This window comes from Miscanthus floridulus, chromosome 2, assembly GCF_019320115.1.
Source record: "Miscanthus floridulus cultivar M001 chromosome 2, ASM1932011v1, whole genome shotgun sequence".
NCBI lineage: Eukaryota > Viridiplantae > Streptophyta > Magnoliopsida > Poales > Poaceae > Miscanthus > Miscanthus floridulus.
In genome coordinates, this window is record NC_089581.1 from 54425452 (window position 1) to 54447279 (window position 21828).

Genomic DNA, 21828 nt, shown 5'->3' on the forward strand with positions numbered 1-21828 from the left:
TCGGTATCAGACAAAATGCACTATGCGTGATACATTGTAGTAGGTGTCGTCTCCAAGACAAACAATCACTAGTTTTTATAACGATAATTACGTTCGGAAGGCCCGATCCCTAGCTCCATTCACTGCCACATGCACCTAAAAAAACCACGTCTCATCTAACAAAATCAACTCCCGCACACCTCGCTCTGCTCCACTCCCACCTACTCCTTCCGCATTCATCATCCCCTGCCGCAGCGCACCAACGCCTGCGCGTCGTCCCCCACCCCGACGAGATCCATGGAGCAGGAATGAGATTCACTCGCCTTCGGCGAGATCCATGGAGGTGACGCGGGGGTGTTGCAGGGGAGTGGGTGGCTCTCCTCCACCCCGGTGCGACGTTCTTGAAAGGTCCTAATGGCTAGAGGAGGGTAAATAGCCTATTAAAAACTTCTACAACAACACTTAACAAACCGGTTAGACAATTATGAGACGAAACAAGTGTTGCGCTAGCCTGCTAAAAATACAAGCCACCTACCACAATTCTAGTTTATATAGTTTCTAACCACACAATGGCTATATCACTATACTAAGTTAGTGTGTTCTCAAAGGCTAACTAAAGAGCCACACCAATCAAACTAACAAGCTCTCACAACTAGCTACACTAAAGAGCTTGATAACTAGTTTACGATAATGTAAAGAGAGTGAGCAAGATGGTTATACCGCTGAGTCGAGGAGTGAACCAATCAATCACAAGAATGAATATCAATGAAGACCAATCACCTCGGAATCAAATGTATACACAATAATTTTTTACCGAGGTTCACTTGCTTGCTGGCAAGCTACTCCTCGTTGTGGCGATTCACTCACTTGGAGGTTCACGCGCTAATTGGCATCACACGCCAAACCCTCAATAGGGTGCCGCACAACCAATACAAGATGAGGATCACATAAGCCACGAGCAATCCACTAGAGTACCTTTTGACTCTCCACCGGGGAAAGGTCAAGAACCCCTCACAATCACCACGATCGGAGCCGAAGACAATCACCAACCTTCGCTCGACGATCCTCGCTGCTCCAAGCCGTCTAGGTGGCAGCAACCACCAAGAGTAACAAGCGAATCCCACAGCGAAACACGAACACCAAGTGCTCCTAGATACAAACACTCAAGCAATGCACTTGGATTATCTCCCAATCTCACAAAGATGATGAATCAATAATGGAGATGAGTGGAAGGGCTTTGACTAAACTCACAAGGTTGCTATGTCAATGCAAAATAGCCAAGAGTATGAGCTTGAGCCGGCCATGGGGCTTAAATAGAAGCACCCACGAAATAGAGCTGTTGTACCCCTTCACTGGACACAACACGGGGTGACCGGACGCAGGACCCCAACGTCCAGTCGTGCGATGCACGCCACGTGTCCCCTCTCTTCAAATACTGAGCGCCCAATCCCAACGGTCAAGTGATGACCAGACGCGCTACTGCGAAGTGACCGGACGCTGGACCTCAGCGTCCGATCATTTCCAGTAAGCATCCAGAAGCGAGAAATCACGACCAGATGCGTCCGATCATGCTCGACCAGACTCACCTAGCGTCCGGTCACTCGACGTAACCTCTGTGCACTGCCACATCAGCAGGATCGGACGCAACCCTCCATCGTCCGGTCACTAAGTGACCTAGCATCCGGTCAGAGACCGATGCCAGCGTCCTCGCTGCTTCTATTGACCGGACACCCCGGTCCTACCGAGACTAGCGTTCGGTCACTTACAGTGACCTCTGTCTTTTTTGTATAGAGCGCCGGTGGCACCGTCGGACTGTCCGCACTCTATGGGCGGACACTCCGTCGGTGAAGTTTCTAACCCTTGCTCAAATGTGCCAACCACTAAGTGTATCACCTTGTGCACATGTGTGTTAGCATATTTTTACAAAACATTTTCAAGGGTGTTAGCACTCCACTAGATCCTAAATGCATATGCAATGAGTTAGAGCATCTAGTGGCACTTTGATAACCGCATTTCAATACGAGTTTCACCCCTCTTAATAGTACTGCTATTGATCCTAAATATGATCACACTCACTAAGTGTCTAGATCACCAAAACAAAATAGCTCCTAGCATTTATACCTTTGCCTTGAGCCTTTTGTTTTTCTCTTTCTTCTTTTCAAGTCTAAGCACTTGATCATCACCATAGCATCACCATCATCATGTCATAATCTTCATTTGCTTCACCACTTGGAATGTGCTACCTATCTCATGATTACTTGATAAACTAGGTTAGCACTTAGGGTTTCATCAATTCACTAAAACAAAACTAGAGCTTTCAGCCCTCCCCACCCCCGGCGACTCCCTCTCTCAGCCCGGTGACCAAGCTCACCCCACCACGACGACCATGGCGCTCCTCGCCCCCCACCCCCCACCGCTAAAAGGTCCTAATATGGCCAGAGGGGGGGTGAATAGCCTATTTAAAAATCTACAAAACAACTAGAGCAATTTGATTAGTATGACAAATAGCGAAATGCAAACTTGTTCTAGCTCTACAAGGGTTGTAAGCCACCAATCCAATAATTCTAGTTGCAATGATTACTAGGCACACAACTTGCAAAGTTACTACTCACTAAGAGCTCTCAATCTTGCTACTCTAAAGAACTCCACTAGATGAACAAAAAAAACAAAGCAAGCTCTCAATTCTAATTACACTAAAGAGCTTGCCACAACTAGTTTGCAAGAATATAAATAAGTGAGTAGGGTGATTATACCGTCGTGTAGAGGAGTGAATCAATCACAAGATGAATACTAAATCAATCACCGGGAGAATACCAAAGGGCAAGAGACAACCAATTTTTCTCCTGAGGTTCACGTGCTTGTCGGCATGCTAGTCCCCGTTGTGTCGACCAACACTTGGTGGTTCGGCGGCTAAGAGGTGTTGCACGAACCTCGTCCACATAATCGGACACCGCAAGAACCTACCCACAAGTGAGGTAACTCAATGACATTAGCAATCCACTAGAGTTACCTTTCGGCGCTTCGCCGGGGAAGGCACAAGACCCCTCACAATCAACACGATCGGAGCCGGAGATAATCACCAACCTCCACTCAACGATCCTCGCTGCTCCAAGTCATCTAGGTGGTGGCAACCACCAAGAGTAACAAGTGAATCCCGTAGCGAAACACGAATACCAAGTGCCACTAGATGCAATCACTCAAGCAATGCACTTGGATTCTCTTCCAATCTCACAATGATGATGAAACAATGATAAAGATGAGTGGGAGGGATTTGGCTAAGCTCATAAGGTTGCTATGTCAATGCAAATGGCCAAGAGAGTGAGCTTGAGCCAGCCATGGGGCTTAAATAGAAGCCCCCATGAAATAGAGCCGTTGGGCTACTCACTACACTAAACACGTGCCGACCGGACACTCCGATCAGATTGACCGGACACTGGACCTCAGCGTCCGGTCACGCGATGCATGCCACGTGTCCTCTCTCTTCAAATACTGAGCGCCCAATCCCAACAGTTAAGTGATGACCGGACGCTGCACCTCAGCGTCCGGTCGTTTCCAGTAAGGTTCGATTCACGCAAAATCACGACTAGACGCGTCCGGTCATGCTCGACTAGACACACCCAGCGTCTGGTCACTCAATATCTCCACTGTGCGCCACACGTCAGTATACGTCAGCATTGACCGGACGCACCCTGCCAGCGTCCGGTCACTCTTCGCGCTAGTGTCCGGTCATAAGACCGAGACACGTGCTCACTGCTGCTACTAACCGGTCGCAGGACCCTAGCGTCCGGTCACTGTGCCACCAGCGTCCGATTACTCTATGAACCCCTGCCTTTTCTATATAGGGCGCCGGTGGCACCGTCGGACTGTCCGCACTCTACGAGCAGACACTCCATCGGTGAAGTTTCTAACCCTTGCTCAAATGTGCCAACCACCAAGTGTATCATCTTGTGCACATGTGTTAGCATATTTTCACAAATACTTTTATGGGTGTTAGCTCTCCACTAGATCCTAAATGCATATGCAATGAGTTAGAGCATCTAGTGGCACTTTGATAACCGTATTTCAATACGAGTTTCACCCCTCTTAATAGTATGGCTATCGATCCTAAATGTGATCACACTCACTAAGTGTCTCGATCACTTAAAATAAAAACGACTCCTACTATTTATACCTTTGCCTTGAGCCTTTTGTTTTTCTCTTTCTTCTTTTCAAGTTCAAGCATTTGATCATCACCATGCCATCAACATCGTCATGATCTTCGCCATTGCTTCATCACTTAGAGTAGTACTACCTATCTCATAATCACTTTGATAAAATAGGTTAGCAGTTAGGGTTTCATCAATTTACTAAAACCAAACTAGAGCTTTCAACCACCACCATCGAGCCAAGCCCGATACTGGTGGCGGTGGTGCTCGTGCACCGCCGCTCGCCTACAACTCTGACCCCGATGGCTTAAATCGATCGGCCCATGCTTTTCCCTCCCCTATATTGTAAATGTATGTGTTCAGGTGTTTCGGTCGTTTTAAAGGAATGTTGTAGTTGTTTCTTATGGATGTTGCAATAGAAGATCGTTGCACATATTACATATGTTGCAAGTGTTTCAGAAGCATATTGCAAGCTTTTGTTCAAAATATTTTATCTGTTTCTGGACGTACGTTGCAATCATTTTTTATCTCGATGTTGCATATGTCGTCAGATATATGTTGCAACAGTATGTTCCAAATATTTCAATTGTTTCAGTCTTATGTTGCAGTGTTTTTTTTGTTGCAATTGTTTTATTTGGATGTTGCATATGTTTTCACACACATGTTGCAAGCGTATGTCCAAAATGTTTCATCTATTTTAAATATATGTTGCATTCGAGTGTTTCATGTTGCAAGTGCAGACCGCCGGCGTTGGTGTCCATGAGGACGATAGGGCCAAGCCACGGCCACCGACGCGTGGAGGAGGCGCAAGCTGCCGCTGGAGGTGTGGGGACGAGGAGACACAGGCTGCGTGGTGCTATTGTGGAAGAGGCGGGGGCGAGTCTTTTGGGCGGCTTGGAAGAGGCCAACGCTGCGCTGGTGTGAAAGAGGCGGGGATGAGTTATTCGAGCAGCATGGACAGTGGATCTAAAACGGACGGTTCGGATACCAGCGTGGGAAACGGAGCTTGCATAGATGTCGCATGAATCCGAATGGACGGAGCGGAATAGCTGTGCGTGTTCGGACCGTCCGGAAGCTAGTGCTGTCATTTTTATAATTGTAAATAGCAAAACTTGTATGTGACGCCTTAAATCAGAGTCTGCTTGTATCCCATCCAAACGCTCTGCATGTGCGAATCTACGTCCATTGTGGCACTAGTATGTGATGGGCTGAAACGCCCAACGTATGCTGCTTACTTCTTCTTATTTAAGGCTCATTGGTAAATCAGCACGACGAGGCCCATACATCATGGACGGTGCTTTTTGTCTTTTTTTTTTATTTTTACAATTTTTTTTGCTAAGAATTATCTGATTGGTTTTTACTGTATTATTCCAACATATACTTCAGTACTGAACTACTGAAGAAAAACTCTTGGAAACTGCACAAGAAAAAAGGATAGAAATCTACAAGAAACATGACCGTCCCGTGCCTCCATAAACTTTCGCAAGATCAGTACGCCAGCATGATATCGCTGTGTCAGTCATGCGGATTGAATAGCTTGGGGCCGTTTAAGGACCAGTATGCATAGTAAGTTCGCTAGCCAATTTAAGGTCTGTTCCACAGAAATTAGTTCAATTTCACATGAAAAACATAGAAAAAGAAAAAAAATCATGTATTCGAAACTAGTACATGATATGTTGACAGTATGGATGCAAGTGGGCTAACCTACTAAACCCATTTACATCCCTAGTTGAAAGTAAAGGGGAATGCAGAAGAACATTATGCCGCTTCATTTTGCAAAGTTTCGGTGGAAATTCTGAAAAAGAAGATAATAGTTCATACATTCAATTGAGCATTGCATCATTTAGTGAAATTTCAAGACAGATTATATAACAAATACACAACAACAACAATAACAACAATATAGCCTTTCAGTCCCAAATAAGTTGAGGTAGGCTACAGTTAAAACCCACCGAGAGCCCCAAGTCATGGTTCAGGCACTTCAATAGCTGCTTTCCAAGCACTCCTATTCAAACATAAATCTTTAGGTATATCCCAAGCTTTCAAATCTTTTTTTATTGCCTCATTCATGTCAATTTTGGTCTTCCTCTACCTCTCCTTATATTATTAGCTTGGCTTAGGACTCCACAATGCACTGGTGCCTCTAAAGGTCTCTTTTAGACATGACCAAACCACCTCAATCGATATTGGACAAGCTTTTCTTCAATTGGTGCTACCCCTAGGCGATCACATATATCATTGTTCTGAACTCAGTCCATTCTTGTATGACCACAAATCCATCGCAACATATGTATTTCTGCAACACTCAGTTATTGAACATGTCAAATCTTTGTAGGCCAATATTCTGCTCCATATAACATAGCCGGTCTAATTGCTATTCTATAAAATTTGCCTTTTAGCTTTTGTGGTACCCTCTTATCACAGAGAATGCTAGAAGCTTGTCGCCACTTGATCCACCTTGCTTTAATTCTATGGCTAACGTCCGTATCAATATCTCCATCCCTCTGTATCATCGATCCCAGATACCGAAAGGTATACTTCTTAGGCACTACTTGACCTTACAAACTCACATCTCCCTTCTCCTGTGCAGCTCCACCAAAGTCGCATCTCATGTATTCGATTTTAGTTCTGCTTAATCTAAAACCTTTAGGCTCAAGGGTCTGTCGCCGTAACTCTAGTTTCCTATTTATTCCCGCCTGGCTTTCGTTCACTAACACTACATCATCAGTGAACAACATACACCAAGGGATATCTCCTTGTATGTTCCTAGTAACCTCATCCATTACCAAGGCAAAGAGATACGGGCTTAAGATTGACACTTGATGAAGTCCAATTTTAATCGGGAAGTAATCTATGTTACCATCATTTGTTCGAACACTAGTCACAACATTGTTATACATGTCCTTGATGAGGGTCACATATTTTGATGGGACTTTATGTTTGTCTAAAGCCCACCACATAACATTTCTTGGTATCTTGTCATAAACCTTCTCCAAGTCAATGAAAACCATGTGGAGGTTCTTCTTCTGCTCTCTAAATCGCTCCATAACTTGTCTTATTAAGAAGATTGCTTTTGTGGTTGACCTTCCGGGCATAAAACCAAATTGGTTTGTTGATATCTGCGTCGTTCCTCGTAGGCGCTGCTTGATGACTCTCTCCCATAGCTTCATAGTGTGGCTCATCGACTTAATTTCTCGATAATTAATACAACTTTGAATATCTCCCTTGTTCTTATAGATTGGTACCAATATGCTTTTTCTCCACTCCTCAGGCATCTTGTTCGATCGAAAGATATTGTCAAACATCTTGGTTAGCCGTACTAAAGCTATATCATCGAGACATCTCCACACCTTGATTGGGATACCATCAGGGCCCATCGCTTTGCCCCCTTTTATCCTTTTCAAGGCTTCTCTGACCTCCGATTCTTGAATCCTCCGCACAAAGCGCCTATTAGTGTCATCAAACGAGTCGTCCAACTGAACGATGGTGTTTTCATTCTCACCATTGAACAATTTATCAAAATACTCTTGTCATCTATGTCTGATCTCATCCTCCTTCACCAAGAGCTGCTCTCTCTCATCATTTATGCACTTGACTTGATTGAAGTCCCTTGTCTTCCTATCGCGAGCCCTAGCCATCCTATAAATGTCCTTCTCTCCTTCCTTCGTACTCAAATGTTGGTAAAGATCCTCATAGGCCTGCCCCTTTGTCTCACTCACTGCTCATTTTGCAATCTTTTTTGCCACCTTATACTTCTCTATATTGTCTGCACACCTGTCATAATACAAGCGCTTATAGCACTTCTTTTTCTTAATAGCCTTTTGCACATCTTCATTCCACCACCAAGTGTCTTTCGAGTCGCATCTGCTCCCTTTGGTCACTCTAAGCACCTCTAAAGTAACCTTCCGAACGCATGTTGCCACTTTATCCCACACGCTGTTTGCATCGCCTTCATCCTTCCAAGGGCCCTCTTCAATGACATTTTCCTTAAAGCACTTTGATGTCTCCCCTTTTAATTTCCACCACTTCGTTCTAGCAACCCTAACTTGTTTGTTCCCACGAGCTTGCACCAGAAAGTGGAAGTCAGCCACCACCAGCTTGTGTTGAGCGACCACACATTCTCCAGGTATCACCTTACAGTCCATGCATGTTCGTTTATCCTTCCTTCTTGTAAGGGCAAAGTCGATTTGACTAATGTACTGGCTGCTACTAAAGGTCACTAAATGGGACTGTCTCTTACGAAAGAAAGTGTTAGCTATCATCAGATCAAAAGCTATAGCAAAGTCTAAGACTTCCTCTCCCTCCTGGTTCCTACTGCCATATCCGAAACCCCCATGAACCGCCTCGAAACCTGCATTTGATGTACCTACATGGCCATTAAGATCACCTCCTATAAAGAGCTTCTCGCTACTAGGGACAACTCTAACCAAGCGCTCCTATAAGTCTTTCCAGAAAAGCCGCTTAGCACTCTCATCATGGCCTACTTGGGGGGCATATGCACTAATTACGTTTAAGACTATATCACTAATGATAAGTTTAACTAAGATGATCCTATCCCTATGCCTTCTCACCTCCACCACACCATCCTTGAGGCTCTTATCAATCAAAACTCCTCCATTTTTTTTGAAGTTGTCCCTGTGTACCAGAGCTTAAAGCCGGTATTGTCCATCTCCTTCGCCTTCTGCCCCTTCCATTTAGTCTCTTGGACCCATAAAATATTTACACGCCTCCTAACCGCTGTGTCTACTAACTCTCTTAACTTACCCGTAAGAGATACTACATTCCAGCTACCTAAACGAATCCTAGTTGGCTCGACTAGCTTCCTTACCCTTCGCACCCGCCGAGGTAGGTGTGAAGACCCTTGCTTATTTTGCACCACACCCGGACACCGATGTGGCGCGCTACTAAAGATACGACGACCTAATCCTTGCTCACTTGACACCGTGCCCAGATCGCGACACGGCGCGTCACGGGGGTGATGACCCGGCCCTTGCTCATTTAACACCATACCCGGGTTCCGACATGGCGCGTCGCTAAGAGGGTTACGCCCCAACGGGATTCTTTTGGGTTTCATTTCCATAAAAGTGGCTAAGTTTTTACATTGACTCGCCGCGCCTAACACAACCCTCCTACTTTATCAGGGCTTGGGACCTGCTATGCTGGGACACCAAAGGCGCCCTACCATAGACGGAGTTGATTATATAACAAATGGAGTATAAAAAAATTGAAGGAAGTGTAGAGCTAAGAGCATATGATCTGAATTAAAAAATTCCAAGGCGTGCCATTTTTGGTCAGGCAGCAGATTAAAGAAACTAAGTGCAGTACAAGACAACGTTTTTGTGTTGCTTCTATTGCCTCGAATAAAATCATCGATTATTACATGAGGGCCACTCCAATGACTCCATATGAGTATATAACCATTAGACCATATGAGATGAGAACGCCATTTGCAATTAGACATATCCAAACCTGGAGAGCATGCATGAGTACTGCCCATTTAACTTTGATTGTACTTGATAGGATCCCTTTCCTTTTGAAGTTCTCCTTGAACAACTTTATCAATTGTTTGATTCTTCTGTAACCTGAGACGAAGTTCACACCAAGTAGCCATATTCATAACATGTTCTGCACTAGTTTCATGCTCTCTAAGTCTAGTGCCAAGATGACGCCAGTACCTAAAACCCTCATTTGCTAAATGGCCTTTTCCATGCCCCTTTCTCAATAATTTGCAAGAAAAGCAAAATACTCTATCAAGCTCTTTGCTGTATACAAGCCATTCTCTGTCACATTTTTCTCCGTTGGAAACAACTCTAGTGTATGATGATGCAGAAAACCTTCTGGAGAATTTGTCTTTGAGGCCTTTCTCAATGGACAGGTCTCTTTTAGGACCCTTTTGCACCAAAATATCAATCATTTTAGAATCAAGCGCATCCCAAGTTCTTGGATCAAATATATCCGGCTGCAAATCATTATTGATGCCCTTGCTGCGGTTATCTTCAATATTCGGTGATCTATCCAAGCTGGGATTAACTACATCAGCATGGTCACTAACTTCATCGGCAACGGTAATGTTAGCATGATCAGCTTGAACGATTTCAGCATTCTGAGCCTCGACTTGTACTCCGTTGTTAGCATCATCACCATGACCCTCATCTGGATCAGCACTAGGAGTTTGATTCTCAGGACTGAACCGAGATTCTTTCACAACAAATCTGTCAAGAGCGCCCTTTTGAGATTGAGCAGCTGCTTCCAGTCTTCGTTTCCTCTTACGCTTTTGATGGTCAGATTCATACTTCCTATACATGACGAGGCTTGAGATCTGCTTGTAACCCAAACAAAACTAATAAATAACTAATGCGACACAGAACGGTACATATGCATGAATTCTAGGGTTACCAAGATACGGAAAGAATCGAACCTTGAGAGCGTCGTCACTTAGGTCTTGCCGCACGTCTCGGCACCGGCGGTCACCGGTCAGCACCCGGCACGGGCGGCACTGCATAGCAGGGGACCTAAAGAACTCGAGACGATCAGTGTTGTCTGATGTACATGTACCGCATCTGCCGTAGTCTGCTCCTCCCTGCCCTTCACATTTCGCGTATCGAAGAACCGAGAACACTCCAAAAGTTAGTGGCCGGCAGCCGCGTGCCCGCGTTGATCAATCAGATGGAAAAATCCGTGGGAGATAAAGAAAGAGATTGAGAGTGGGAGGGACTTGGAGGATGCAGGAACGGGCGGGCGGCGGCAGGAGACGAAGAGGCGCCCAGGGCGGGCGGACTGGAATTTCAAGCAATCGATTGGATCGGCGTTGTTGTGAGAGTAAAAACTCCTCACATAACAATCGGGTTATTTATGGGATATATAGGCCGTTTTTCCCCCAACTATAAGCAGGCCCAATTGTTTGGGTGCCAACTGTGCAATCGGCCATGGCCCTGCGAACCTATAGGACTGCCGGTCTCAGCGGAACGTTTCATGTCTCAGTTTCCAAGACGTGACACTAGAATGAAACATGGTCTCTCAATGCAAAGTTTCATTTCATCGTTTCATAGGCAAGTTGTAGCATTTAAATATCGCATTGTGTTGTGATCAAATATGCCATGTGAACTATGTAGCCAACCTTCCAAGCTGCAGTTGGATCCTAAGCACGAAATTAAATACAGGCATACAGAACCTATCAACGCAAAACTGCATATGCAGAATCTAGCAACTTTTAACCCAACCCGAAAGAACCAAAACAACTGTTTTCTCTCATTTTCTTCGGTAGAATTGGCAGAAGCTGTACTCTTTGCTATCAGAAAGATTGGTAGCACACGTGAACACATTTCAGAGAGCTATTTTCACCACTGATTCACATTCGAGCTGTTTTCACACAACATCATTCATATTCATATTCATATTCATATTCATATTTAGAGCTATTTTCACACTGCATGATTACCTTTACATAGTTGTTATCCAATGGAAGCATTCACATTCATTGAGGCAAAATGCAAATAGCATTCAGATTCACATCTCAGATAGCGTTCAGGCAAAAATGAGATGGCCCTTAGATAGCATTCAGATAGCTTGCTGATAACATTCAGATAGCATCTAAGATAACATTCAGGTAGCATAATTGTAGCAGATAAGAAACAGTTTTCACATCTCAGATAAAATGCTATCTGCAATTTTCACAGACATAGTTCAAAAAAATCACAGAAAATCAACTGAACTACATTCTGAACTTCTATCTACGATTTTAACACAGATAGCATCAGCCACTCGCAGACAATTTTATTTGGCAAGAATATACATACAGGAGTAACTTCTACATCTGTACACATGGAAATCAACCACTCGCAGGCATCAGCATCAATCAAGATACTTACTATCGATTTGGGGGTTGGTTTCCATGTTGAGATGAAAAAATTTGGGGATCTCGGACCCCATCCTGCTCCTTGGGGTGGCTGTGGTGGCACAGGTTGCGGTGGTGCCGCAGCCGAAGCCAGGCGGCGCAGGTGAGGAAGTGGGCAGCAGCGCTGTGGGGAGATTGACGGCGGCAAATCGGCGGCGGCGGCCCTAGCGAGGAGCCTGGAGGCGGCGATGGCGCAGGCGGGACGCCGTCTTGCGGCTACGCTGGCCGCCCCCATGTCGTTTTCATCCTCTGCCGGAGGTGCGCCGCACTGAGCTGTCCGCCGCCGTCGAAGCTTCATCCATCTGCACACGAGGAGATAATCGGAGCGGAAGGGCAGTGGTGCAAGTGTGGGACTTGGTCACGGCTACTTGGATATGCTCCATGGAAGGGTAGAGGAGGAGATTGAGCGGGAAGAAGATGGAGATGGCGGGAGGAGGCGGAAAGGAAGAGGACGTCGGCGCGTGTAGCTGGGAGCACGGGATCGGAGTGGATGAAACGAAGCCCCTCAACGCTGGTTTCATGCGCTTTCCGATGAGTTGGAAACGGTGCACGGCTGCACGCTCGTTTCCATCCTCATGTTTTGGTTCTGACCCTGGTGAAGGCGCCTGGGCCAGGCAGCTCCGCCGTCGATTTTGAACGTCTGGCGGCCGGATCCAGCTGCCTGGGCGAGCACCCCAGGCCACGCTGTGAACCAAATAGGCCAAATCCTCTCCATGAAATAGCCAATGAGAATGAGACCGGCACAGGAGGCAGCAGGGGTCATGTTGGTTGACGGTTGCCAATTCCAATGAGGTTCGTTGTCTTGTCGCCTCCTTTTCTTCACTATGAATCTTTGATTGATGTGGAGCTCAGCTCCATGCCTCCATGCGTCCGACTAGAGGGGCTAACCATCACGTGGATAGAGGGAAGCTACTACAGGAAGACAGGGGACTTTGCATCACCTTGAGGGAAGCCAGGCCCGGCCCTGGGGCAGGGCGAGAGGGGCAGCCATCCCAGGGCCAGGAAGCCGATGGGCCCCTCCCGGCCTCCCCAGGGATTGTATGCATACATTCAGCGTATCTCAGCCCAGTATAACATACATATGCTATACGCAGGCTGGGCACGCAGCACTGCAGCAGCGACTCGTCTCCGCGCGACTCGGCGCCAGTGCGACGGCGCTGTTCGACTTCCTCTCATCCTCTTTCCTCTGCATAGACTGCGAGTCGCCGGGCCGGCGGCTTGGCAGTTGGCACGACCGCATAGGGCGAGGGCAACTCGGCGACGACGTATTCCAAGCTTCCAGCCCCAGCCGGCAGCCGCCAGGTATCTCTGTCTATGATCCTAATTAATCATGTATAGCCGACGCTGCCCTATGCTGAATCCGATAGTGTTTTTGTGATTGATTAATCGGTGATTCATAGACCCAGACGGATGGACATCATTTGGGATTTGCAAAAACTGCGATTTAATTGAGTATTCAAATATTCAATCTGCTAGCACTTAACTGCCTAAGGTAATTATTTAATCTTTGTGAATTTTCTCTTTATATAATTATTTAATCTTTGACTAATTATTTTTCTAAATCTTAGCATTACCATGTCATCAAGGAAAGTGGTGCTTCGACGCACGTGGTTGAAGCACGAGGTCGGATTCACATCAAGTTCTACGCTCGGATTCACCACAAGTTCTGACTTCTGACCCTGATCTGGCCAGCAAAATTCTTTATACACCAATAATAACTGTTTGTTTCTGTGCACGTCAGGATGCAGGCAGGGCGGGTTTTTAACTTTGTCCACCAACCCGCCCCGCAAAATCAACGTTCGCGGACAACGCGATTCAGCTGCAAGTTTCTCGTAGCCTAACATCGTTTGGTCCGCTAAGCCCACTGGACAACACAGTAAGCTCGCTAAGAACCCGCAAGAACCACAGCCGCTGTCGTCGAAGCTGACGGTGTCGTACTACCTCGAAACCCCGCAGATGGAAAGTATGCTTGCCGCCATGCCAAGCGCCGGCGACATGCCCGCGGTGGAGGAGGAGGAGGCAGAAGGCAAGAGAGGATGGGGCCGACATGGCTGCCACGCAGATGCAGACGTTCGCTTCTGGGGGATGCTGATGCCGCACAGTGCACGCCAAACTTCACATGTACCAAACCCAACAATTACCGTGGACTTTGCATTACGCATCACTGTGATTCAGAACGCTCATTTGTGTTCATCAATTCGCATCACTATGATTCAGAACGCTCCTTTGTGTATTATGTTCATCAATTCGTAGTAAAACTAACACTTAAGCCTAGGAAAATGCACTCTGGCATGATCATGTGACACGCAGGGTTTTTAATTTCAGTATTGCAAAAATTTCTAAAAAATTAAATTAGATCCAAACAAATATTAATATGATTTATGACTATGCATCCGCATAATTCCGATGAAATTTTGCCGAAATTTTTGAACCCTGGTGACACGCGCAAGTAAATGCAGACGAACATTGGATCTTCAAATGACACACATCTGAAATTTGCAGAGTCCCTCGAGAATCTCTGCACAACACAATTGCCGTTTTGGAGCCCATAATAAGGGGGGGGGGGGGGGGGGGGGGGGGGGGGGGGGGGAAATAAAAAGGAGTCACAGATCCATCAAATGTCAGCGCCGCATATTTTTTCTTGGCTCGGAACACAACGGATCAAGCAAGAACTAATGATAAATCAATAAATGGATGGTATCATCACGCATGCTGAACGCCCGGCCGGCCCCGCGATCCATGCCATGCCTGGTCGTCACATCACATCTTGGCGGTGGCGAAGGAGGCGGAGGATCCGGACCGGTCGTAGTAGTACTCGGGGATCGCCTGCGGCGGGCGGGAGAAGGAGCGGTTGGCCTCCTCGAGGTCCTCCTCGTCCTCGTAGTCGCCGTCGTCCTCCGCGGTGTGGAGGTGGATGCAGGAGCAGCGCTCCAGGGACGCGAAGAAGGCCGACGCCACGCCGGTGGCCACCCACATCGCGTAGCCCTCCATGTTCCCGTACGACAGGATGCCGCCGTTGGCGTTGATGCCGTTCATGGCTGCCGGCGGAGGGAGAGCGGAGACGAGGCGATGGATAACGGATTTGGTCGGTTGGTTTGGTTTGCCTTCGGTTTCAGACCCGTCTCTGTGTGGGTTGTTGTTGTTGTTGTTTCGATTTTTTTTAGAGAAAAGACAGTGATGATTGTTCCAAAATTAGGAGAGTTAGCCTGTCAATTCTTACTTTAGAAGGTTGTAACTTGTGAGCCATGCACAATATTGGGTTGTTCTGTGCCCAAAAGAGAACAAAAGAGAGTTACTAGAAAAGATGGTGATCGTGGCAGTCTATAACTACTTGTATCTGGCTTGGCTTATCAGCTAACCTAATAGTATTTTTCTCTTACATCAAACCAGCTAGTAGTACTTTCAGCATGAGCTTATAAGCCAATCCCGCCGAAACGAGCAGGCCGGATGTCCCTGAAAAGTGGGCGTCCTCACCAAGTCAGCAGGCATAATTGCTTAGTGATGCACAAGACAGCGCAAGAGATGTTTGTTCTTCGACATGCTGCTGATTGGAAGATGTAGGAGATCCTAGATTCCTAGCAGATGAAACAGCAACCCTGAGTGGCAAATAGATCAACTTAATAGCTAAGGTAGCTAGGTCTGAACGAATGCAACGTTTAGTTGCTCCTCCATGTATCTTTCTGTTGGCTGGTATTGTTTGGGCTGGTTAAACTATGGTGAACCACCATGTTTATATTATGGCACGAGTGCTCACAAATTACCATTTCAAAGTCTCGTTGTAGGTCCACTAATTAAATAGAATGAATAGGTTCCACAATGAATAACACAAAATCTATTCAATCCGTTTACTGTGATTGCAACACTCTGGGCGCTCGACGAATCCAGTGTAAACAAAACCTAAATAAAAGAATCGATCTTGCTCAGCTTGACCCGTTGAGGGCAATCGTAATGTTTGTTACTCAATTATGGCCCTGTTCGCTTTACTGAAAAACCATGGCTGAAAATACTGTTCGCTTGATTTGCTAGTGAGAGAAAAACACTATTCGTTCACTGAAATAGTACGATTCATAAGACAAGCGAACATCGCATATACCTATCTTAGAAGAAAGGAGAGAAAATCATTTTTTATTCACTTTGGATAGCTACAAGATGGAGGTGCATCATAAGAAACTTATTGTTTCCCTTCGAAAAAAAATAAGAAACTTATTGTTCATGTCAAGATTGTTACTCAACTATATCCATTACTCCCTATGTCCGTGACAAAAAGATTCCGAGCGAGTTTAGGACAGATTGATATCATATAGAAAAGATTACATTATCCTTTATTAACTAGAGTAGTTGCATACTTACACACTGATCGGTGATTGTTCCAATGGCACATTAATTATAGCATTATTACACACATCCAACCGTAGAAACCCAACATTAGATTTTGAGATATGGGGGGTGTAGTAAATGCAAGGAGACTTTGACAAAAATAAATGACCCGATGAACCATTTAGGCTCCGTTCGGCTTACCCCATATTCGGCATTGTTCGGCTTCTTTTTTCAGCTGGAACAGTATTTTTCTCTCACAACAATTTAGTCAGAACAGTGTTTTTCAGCCAGTTTCAACCAAAATTCTGCCAGCCGAACGGGGCCACTCCAAAAGATTGATTTATTTTGTAAACAATTTTTTAAGCTGAAACAAAGCCAGATGGAGTAGTTTTTTTTAATAAACTTTTAGCTCTTCGGCACATCAAAAATAGGAAAAGTTATTTAAAGCGTACTTTTAGCTTTTAGTTCATTTCAAAATTTGTTTTTCGAATGCCAACTCAATAGCTAGTTGTTTGTTTTAGCTTCTGAATTTCAGCTTCTAAGTTTTCAAAATCCAACTCAACTGCCCAGTTGCATCGAACGGAACATGAGGGAGAAAGAACCAGAACTCGTCCGAAATAGACCGGGTGGGTGTACGTGCTCCCAAATGGCCGCGGCGGGTCGGGAGTCGGGACGCCTCGAGTCTCACGTGGGCCCCGTGGGGCTTCCCGCCAAGTCGGGACAAGAGGGACACGGTGGCACGGATAAGCCGATAAGATAGCGTGGAGAGCTCGCTCCGACTCTGCCTCGTCGCCACCCTCTCCTCTCCCTCCCCTCCTTCACCTCACACAGGCCAAGCCAGCCGCACCGCAACCGCATTGGCATGGCGTCGTCCTGCCTCGCCTCGCCGTCTGGCGCCGCGCTCTGCCGCCCGCGGCGGCCGAGGTGCCGCGTGGCGTGCTCGGCGGGGGCCGACGCCGGCGGGAACACCGAGCCGGCGTGGGCCAAGGGCGCCGGCCGCCTCGCGTGCGGCGTGCTGGCGGCCTGGGCCGTCGCGTCCGCGTCCAATCCGGTCATTGCCGCGAGCCAGGTTGGTGAATCTGAATACCCCTCTTTCTTATCACACATTCGCGTTGTGGGTGGGGTGCAATTTCTGGAATGTAATGTAGTTTTTATCGATAACGTCACGTTACAACACTAGGCAGTAAAAGGGAGCTATTGCTGGGATGGAATTTTTAATCTCTGTCAAATGTTAGTCTCGGTCTCACTGGATGTGATATTTCATTATTATTTTTTTCCTGATTGAATCGGCCTCACATTTTACGATCTGATAGCAGGCATAGTCACTATTTACTGATTCCCTTAATTCGGTTCAGATAAGTTGCTGTAAAATATATAGAGCTGCTCCATTGAAAATTTGTATACATGGAAAAAAGTAACTAGTTAAGTACAAGATGCTTGAGTTCTGTTAAAAGCGGTATTGGTACTTCACTACTCAAGAGTTAAGCACAAGACATTTCTTATGATGATAAAATCGGATCAATCTCAAGAGTTTGCCCTATTCACTTAAAAGAATTGTACAGCGACCACAGAATTTGATGTGGATACTGCAACATCAGTTGTTGAAGTTCAGCACGTTATTCAATTCAATTCTCTATATGATCTGGAAAGCACCTCAAATTTAGCATCACTTGTGTAGTTGTGTTCAATGTAAAGCTAGAAATTCTGTTCTTGGTTAGTCTTATGAGACTTCAGATTGGCATTGCGTGTTCAAAAGTGGGTTCTGGTACAGCTACAGAGAAGAGGGGAATATTTGTGGAGAAATAACCATTTTGCTGTATTTGGTTATCTGATTAACCAGATGAACCATGCCCATTTTCACTTTGCTTAGATTGAGTTCTGAACTATGAATACATTTTAGCTTTAAGGCAGAATTATTCTTCATTTTCTTTTTGATCCTGCAAGTGTGACCTGAATATACAACCAGTGTTCTCAGCATTTTCAAAAGCTTCATCATAAATCTAGGACTCATTTTTCCTTACTACAGCTGGTTTACTTTACTGAAATTACATTGTTCATTATTTGTTTTTTTCTTTTTTGCTAGAGATTGCCTCCACTCTCAACGGAGCCAAACAGATGTGAGCGTGCATTTGTGGGGAACACAATTGGTCAGGCAAATGGGGTGTATGACAAGCCCCTTGATCTCCGGTTCTGTGATTACTCGAACGAGAAAACTAATCTAAAAGGCAAGTCTTTAGCTGCAGCGTTGATGTCCGAGGCAAAGTTTGACGGTGCTGACATGTCTGAAGTTGTCATGTCCAAAGCTTATGCTGTTGGTGCAAGTTTCAAAGGTAGTAACTAATTGTGCACCTCTTTTTTTTTAAGGAAAAATTGTACAGCTTATTCTGTTCTTGTTCACTGCACAATATTGCTGAATTGTTTTTATACTGTAATACAGTAATACTGAATGAACAGAATGATGAGCTCTTCTGGTTCAAATGCTTTTTCAGGAACCGACTTCACGAATGCAGTGATAGACCGTGTCAATTTCGAGAAGGCCGATCTCACAGGGGCAATCTTCAAGAACACAGTTTTGTCAGGATCGACCTTTGATGATGCGAAGATGGACAATGTCGTGTTTGAGGACACAATCATTGGCTACATTGACCTTCAGAAGCTATGTAGAAACACCAGTATCATCCCAGATGCGAGATTGGAGCTGGGCTGTAGGTGATTCAACAGAGTTCATCCCTATGGTTCATGTTAACATGTCGATATGCCTGTCTATAGAGCCACCAAGACAATTGACAAGACGCGATCCCCAGCAGGAAGACGTGATGCCGATTTTCTCCATAACTATGTATCTATCGATCTATGTACAAACCTCTGTATATCTCAAATATCAGCAGCAATGTAACCATGCTCCTTAGTTCTTACACTTGCAAACTTAAACATCCCATATATATACTGTCGGTATCATAAATCGGGGTACCCCGAGCATACACCAAAAGAGTCACTTAAATCTCATCAGCAAACAAAGCCAGAAGGTATGTCATGGGTTCACCACCAGCCCTGTCCGAGCCCACCGGCTCTCCGCCTCGCCCGAGGCCTCGCGCGGGAGGTCTCGACACCCTGACGAAATCTCCGCCTCGCCCGAGGCCTCCCACGAGAGGCCTCGGCAAGGAGCCCAATTTCCGTCTCGCCCGAGGCCCCGTGCGTACAGCCTCGGAGGAGACAACTATTCTCCATATCGTCCGAGGCTGGCTTGGCAATTACCCGTCGCTCCCGCCTCGATCAGTCTTCCCGACAGCATGTCACGTCCTATTAATGCGTCAACCACTCCCGCAATCTCAGCCGGACGATGGCTGGACACCATGGAGTGGCCGACGGGACAAGGAGTCGCATCAACACCATACCGGCTAAGATAAAGCACGGCGGGGATTATCGGTCACTGTGTTCCGACGCTGTGCCCGCAATCAGCGTCGGCGCTACGCTGTGCCCCATAACACCAGCCCCGAAGACAACGCGGCATGGGAGGTCTGGCCCGGGTCATCATCACCTCCGAACCAGCGTACCAGACGGACCGCTCCCTTCGAGCCTCGGCACCCTACTTCAGGGCCTCGGTCATCTCAAGATTCGCGTCTGCCGAGACCCCCACCATGGTTCGGCCTCGGCACCAACCGAGCCTCGGCCTCGCGCACAATCAACCTACAGCGACCCGCACGATGACCGTCGCGCCCGTTTCGAGGTAGCCCTGGAGCTCCCATGACGCACAGGATCGGATGTGACCAGCACATCGCCCCAGCGCTTCAAGAACGGACCACTCCAACGACAACGCCGCCACAGGAACAGGCTACAGGGCTCGGACACGCCGCCTCCGTTCGCACGACGCCGTATAGTTAGCACACGTACTACCCTGGTCCTTCCTTGAACTATAAAAGAAGAGGATTTGGGCCGTTTCTAAGGGGGGGAGGGGAACACAGGCACACACAAAAAACAACACCCTGTAACACGCATACTCACCCGCTGTCTGAGAGCAACGTCTCAAGCAGCCCCCATCACTCCGTGCCGAGACCTAGGATTAGTTCCCCCTCTCACCCGGCTTGTAACCCCCTACTACAAGCACCTCGGTGCAAGGAATACAAGATCAAACTCTCAGACTGGATGTAGGGCACTGATCGCCTGAACTAGTATAAGCCTTGTGTCTCTTTGCATCTCCATCCGGGATTGGGAACACGCAGTACAAATTTACTAGTTGGTTGAGGACCCCTCGGTTCGAAACACCGACAGTTGGCGCGCTAGGTAGGGGCCTCTACGTGTCAGTTTCGTCATCCCAACAAGTTCCGGATGGCAGACCCCGTACGACCGTTGCGTCTCGGCACGGTGGTTTGGTTTGGGAGCCTAGAGTTCATGTCTTTAGGGCATGAGTACGACATGGTACTCCTCACGCCCCGAGCCCCACCAACCGACGACGAAGTCACGCACCGGCAGCCCAGGCGCAGGCGGCGCCCGGGCGGCCGCTCTCGCCGCGCTCGCCAGACACGATGCGAGCAGGATCACCCCGACGCTACACGAATCCAGGGCGACACGCCGCTCCCCGCCGATATCCTACGACCAGCTGTTGGCGCAAGGTCCCTGGTTGGGGACCTGTCTAGCCTAAGCTTGGACAAGGGAAAAACACCGGTGGCACGCGGCGACGCCCAGTCATCAAGCTCCGCTCCACCACTCCCTGAGGAGCCAACTCCAGCGGAGCAGAGCCCGGCGACGGCACCATCCCCATACCCCTTGGGGTTGAGAAATGCCGCCGCCTCTTATGCTTACGCTTACACTGCCGCTCACGAGGATCCCTTAGGACGCCGCCAGTGCTTCGCTCTCGACCTCGACACCCATGCCGACTCTTCGAAGGAGGACGAGGCATGGCCCAGAGTGGATTTCTCCGGACTCCACGACCCTAAAGTCATGCACCGCTTCTTGGCCGCAAGCGACTACTGCTTCGGCTACTCCGACTCCGACGACGAGGGCACCTACGATCCCACTCATGAGTGTTTCCACATCGGGCTCAGGATGCCGAGGGCAGACGAGGAGGACGAGGGGGCGGGTAGCCGTTCCCCACCTCGCCCGGGTACAGGCGCCGCCACAACTCCACGCGTTGTCCTACCGACAGCACGGAACGAGAACCTCGCCCTTGCACGACCTCAACACTCGGACCTGGAACAGCTTCGTGAGCTCCAGGCCAAGGTCGAACAAGACCGACTCCTTCTATAGAAGCTTCGAGACTCTCTCGAACAGGAGCAGCGAGGTTGTGGCGACGGCAGAGGAGCACGATGGAGGGCCCGCGATGTGCATCACCGCATCCACGACGACGAAGGGAGTGAGCAACCCTTAGTCTTCAATCGCGCTAGCCAGAACATCGTAGCTACAGCAATGCTGGTCCGCGCGATGCCCGAGCCTTCTACCACGGAGGGGCGCCGAGTCCGCGGTGAGCTCGAAGATCTCTTAGAGACCGGCACAGTA

At 47.4% G+C, this 21828-nt stretch overlaps 3 protein-coding genes across 3 annotated transcripts; 1 reads left to right on the plus strand and 2 right to left on the minus strand.

Moving 5' to 3' along the window:
- Nucleotides 1-9467: 9467 nt before the first annotated feature.
- On the minus strand, nt 9468-12543 carry LOC136538829 (uncharacterized). The gene is made up of 2 exons (XM_066530780.1): nt 10543-12543; nt 9468-10443 (listed from the first exon to the last, which is right to left on the minus strand). The coding sequence occupies exons 1-2, from the start codon at nt 10624-10626 to the stop codon at nt 9622-9624; spliced, it is 906 nt and encodes a 301-aa protein (XP_066386877.1). The 5' UTR covers nt 10627-12543; the 3' UTR covers nt 9468-9621.
- A 2068-nt stretch (nt 12544-14611) lies between these two features.
- LOC136538830 (uncharacterized) lies at nt 14612-15154 on the minus strand. Its single transcript, XM_066530781.1, has one exon. The coding sequence runs from the start codon at nt 15052-15054 to the stop codon at nt 14779-14781; it is 276 nt and encodes a 91-aa protein (XP_066386878.1). The 5' UTR covers nt 15055-15154; the 3' UTR covers nt 14612-14778.
- Nucleotides 15155-17110: 1956 nt separating this feature from the next.
- On the plus strand, nt 17111-19260 carry LOC136538831 (thylakoid lumenal 17.4 kDa protein, chloroplastic-like). The gene is made up of 3 exons (XM_066530782.1): nt 17111-17404; nt 18419-18665; nt 18825-19260. The coding sequence occupies exons 1-3, from the start codon at nt 17198-17200 to the stop codon at nt 19046-19048; spliced, it is 678 nt and encodes a 225-aa protein (XP_066386879.1). The 5' UTR covers nt 17111-17197; the 3' UTR covers nt 19049-19260.
- The last annotated feature ends 2568 nt before the right edge of the window (nt 19261-21828 follow it).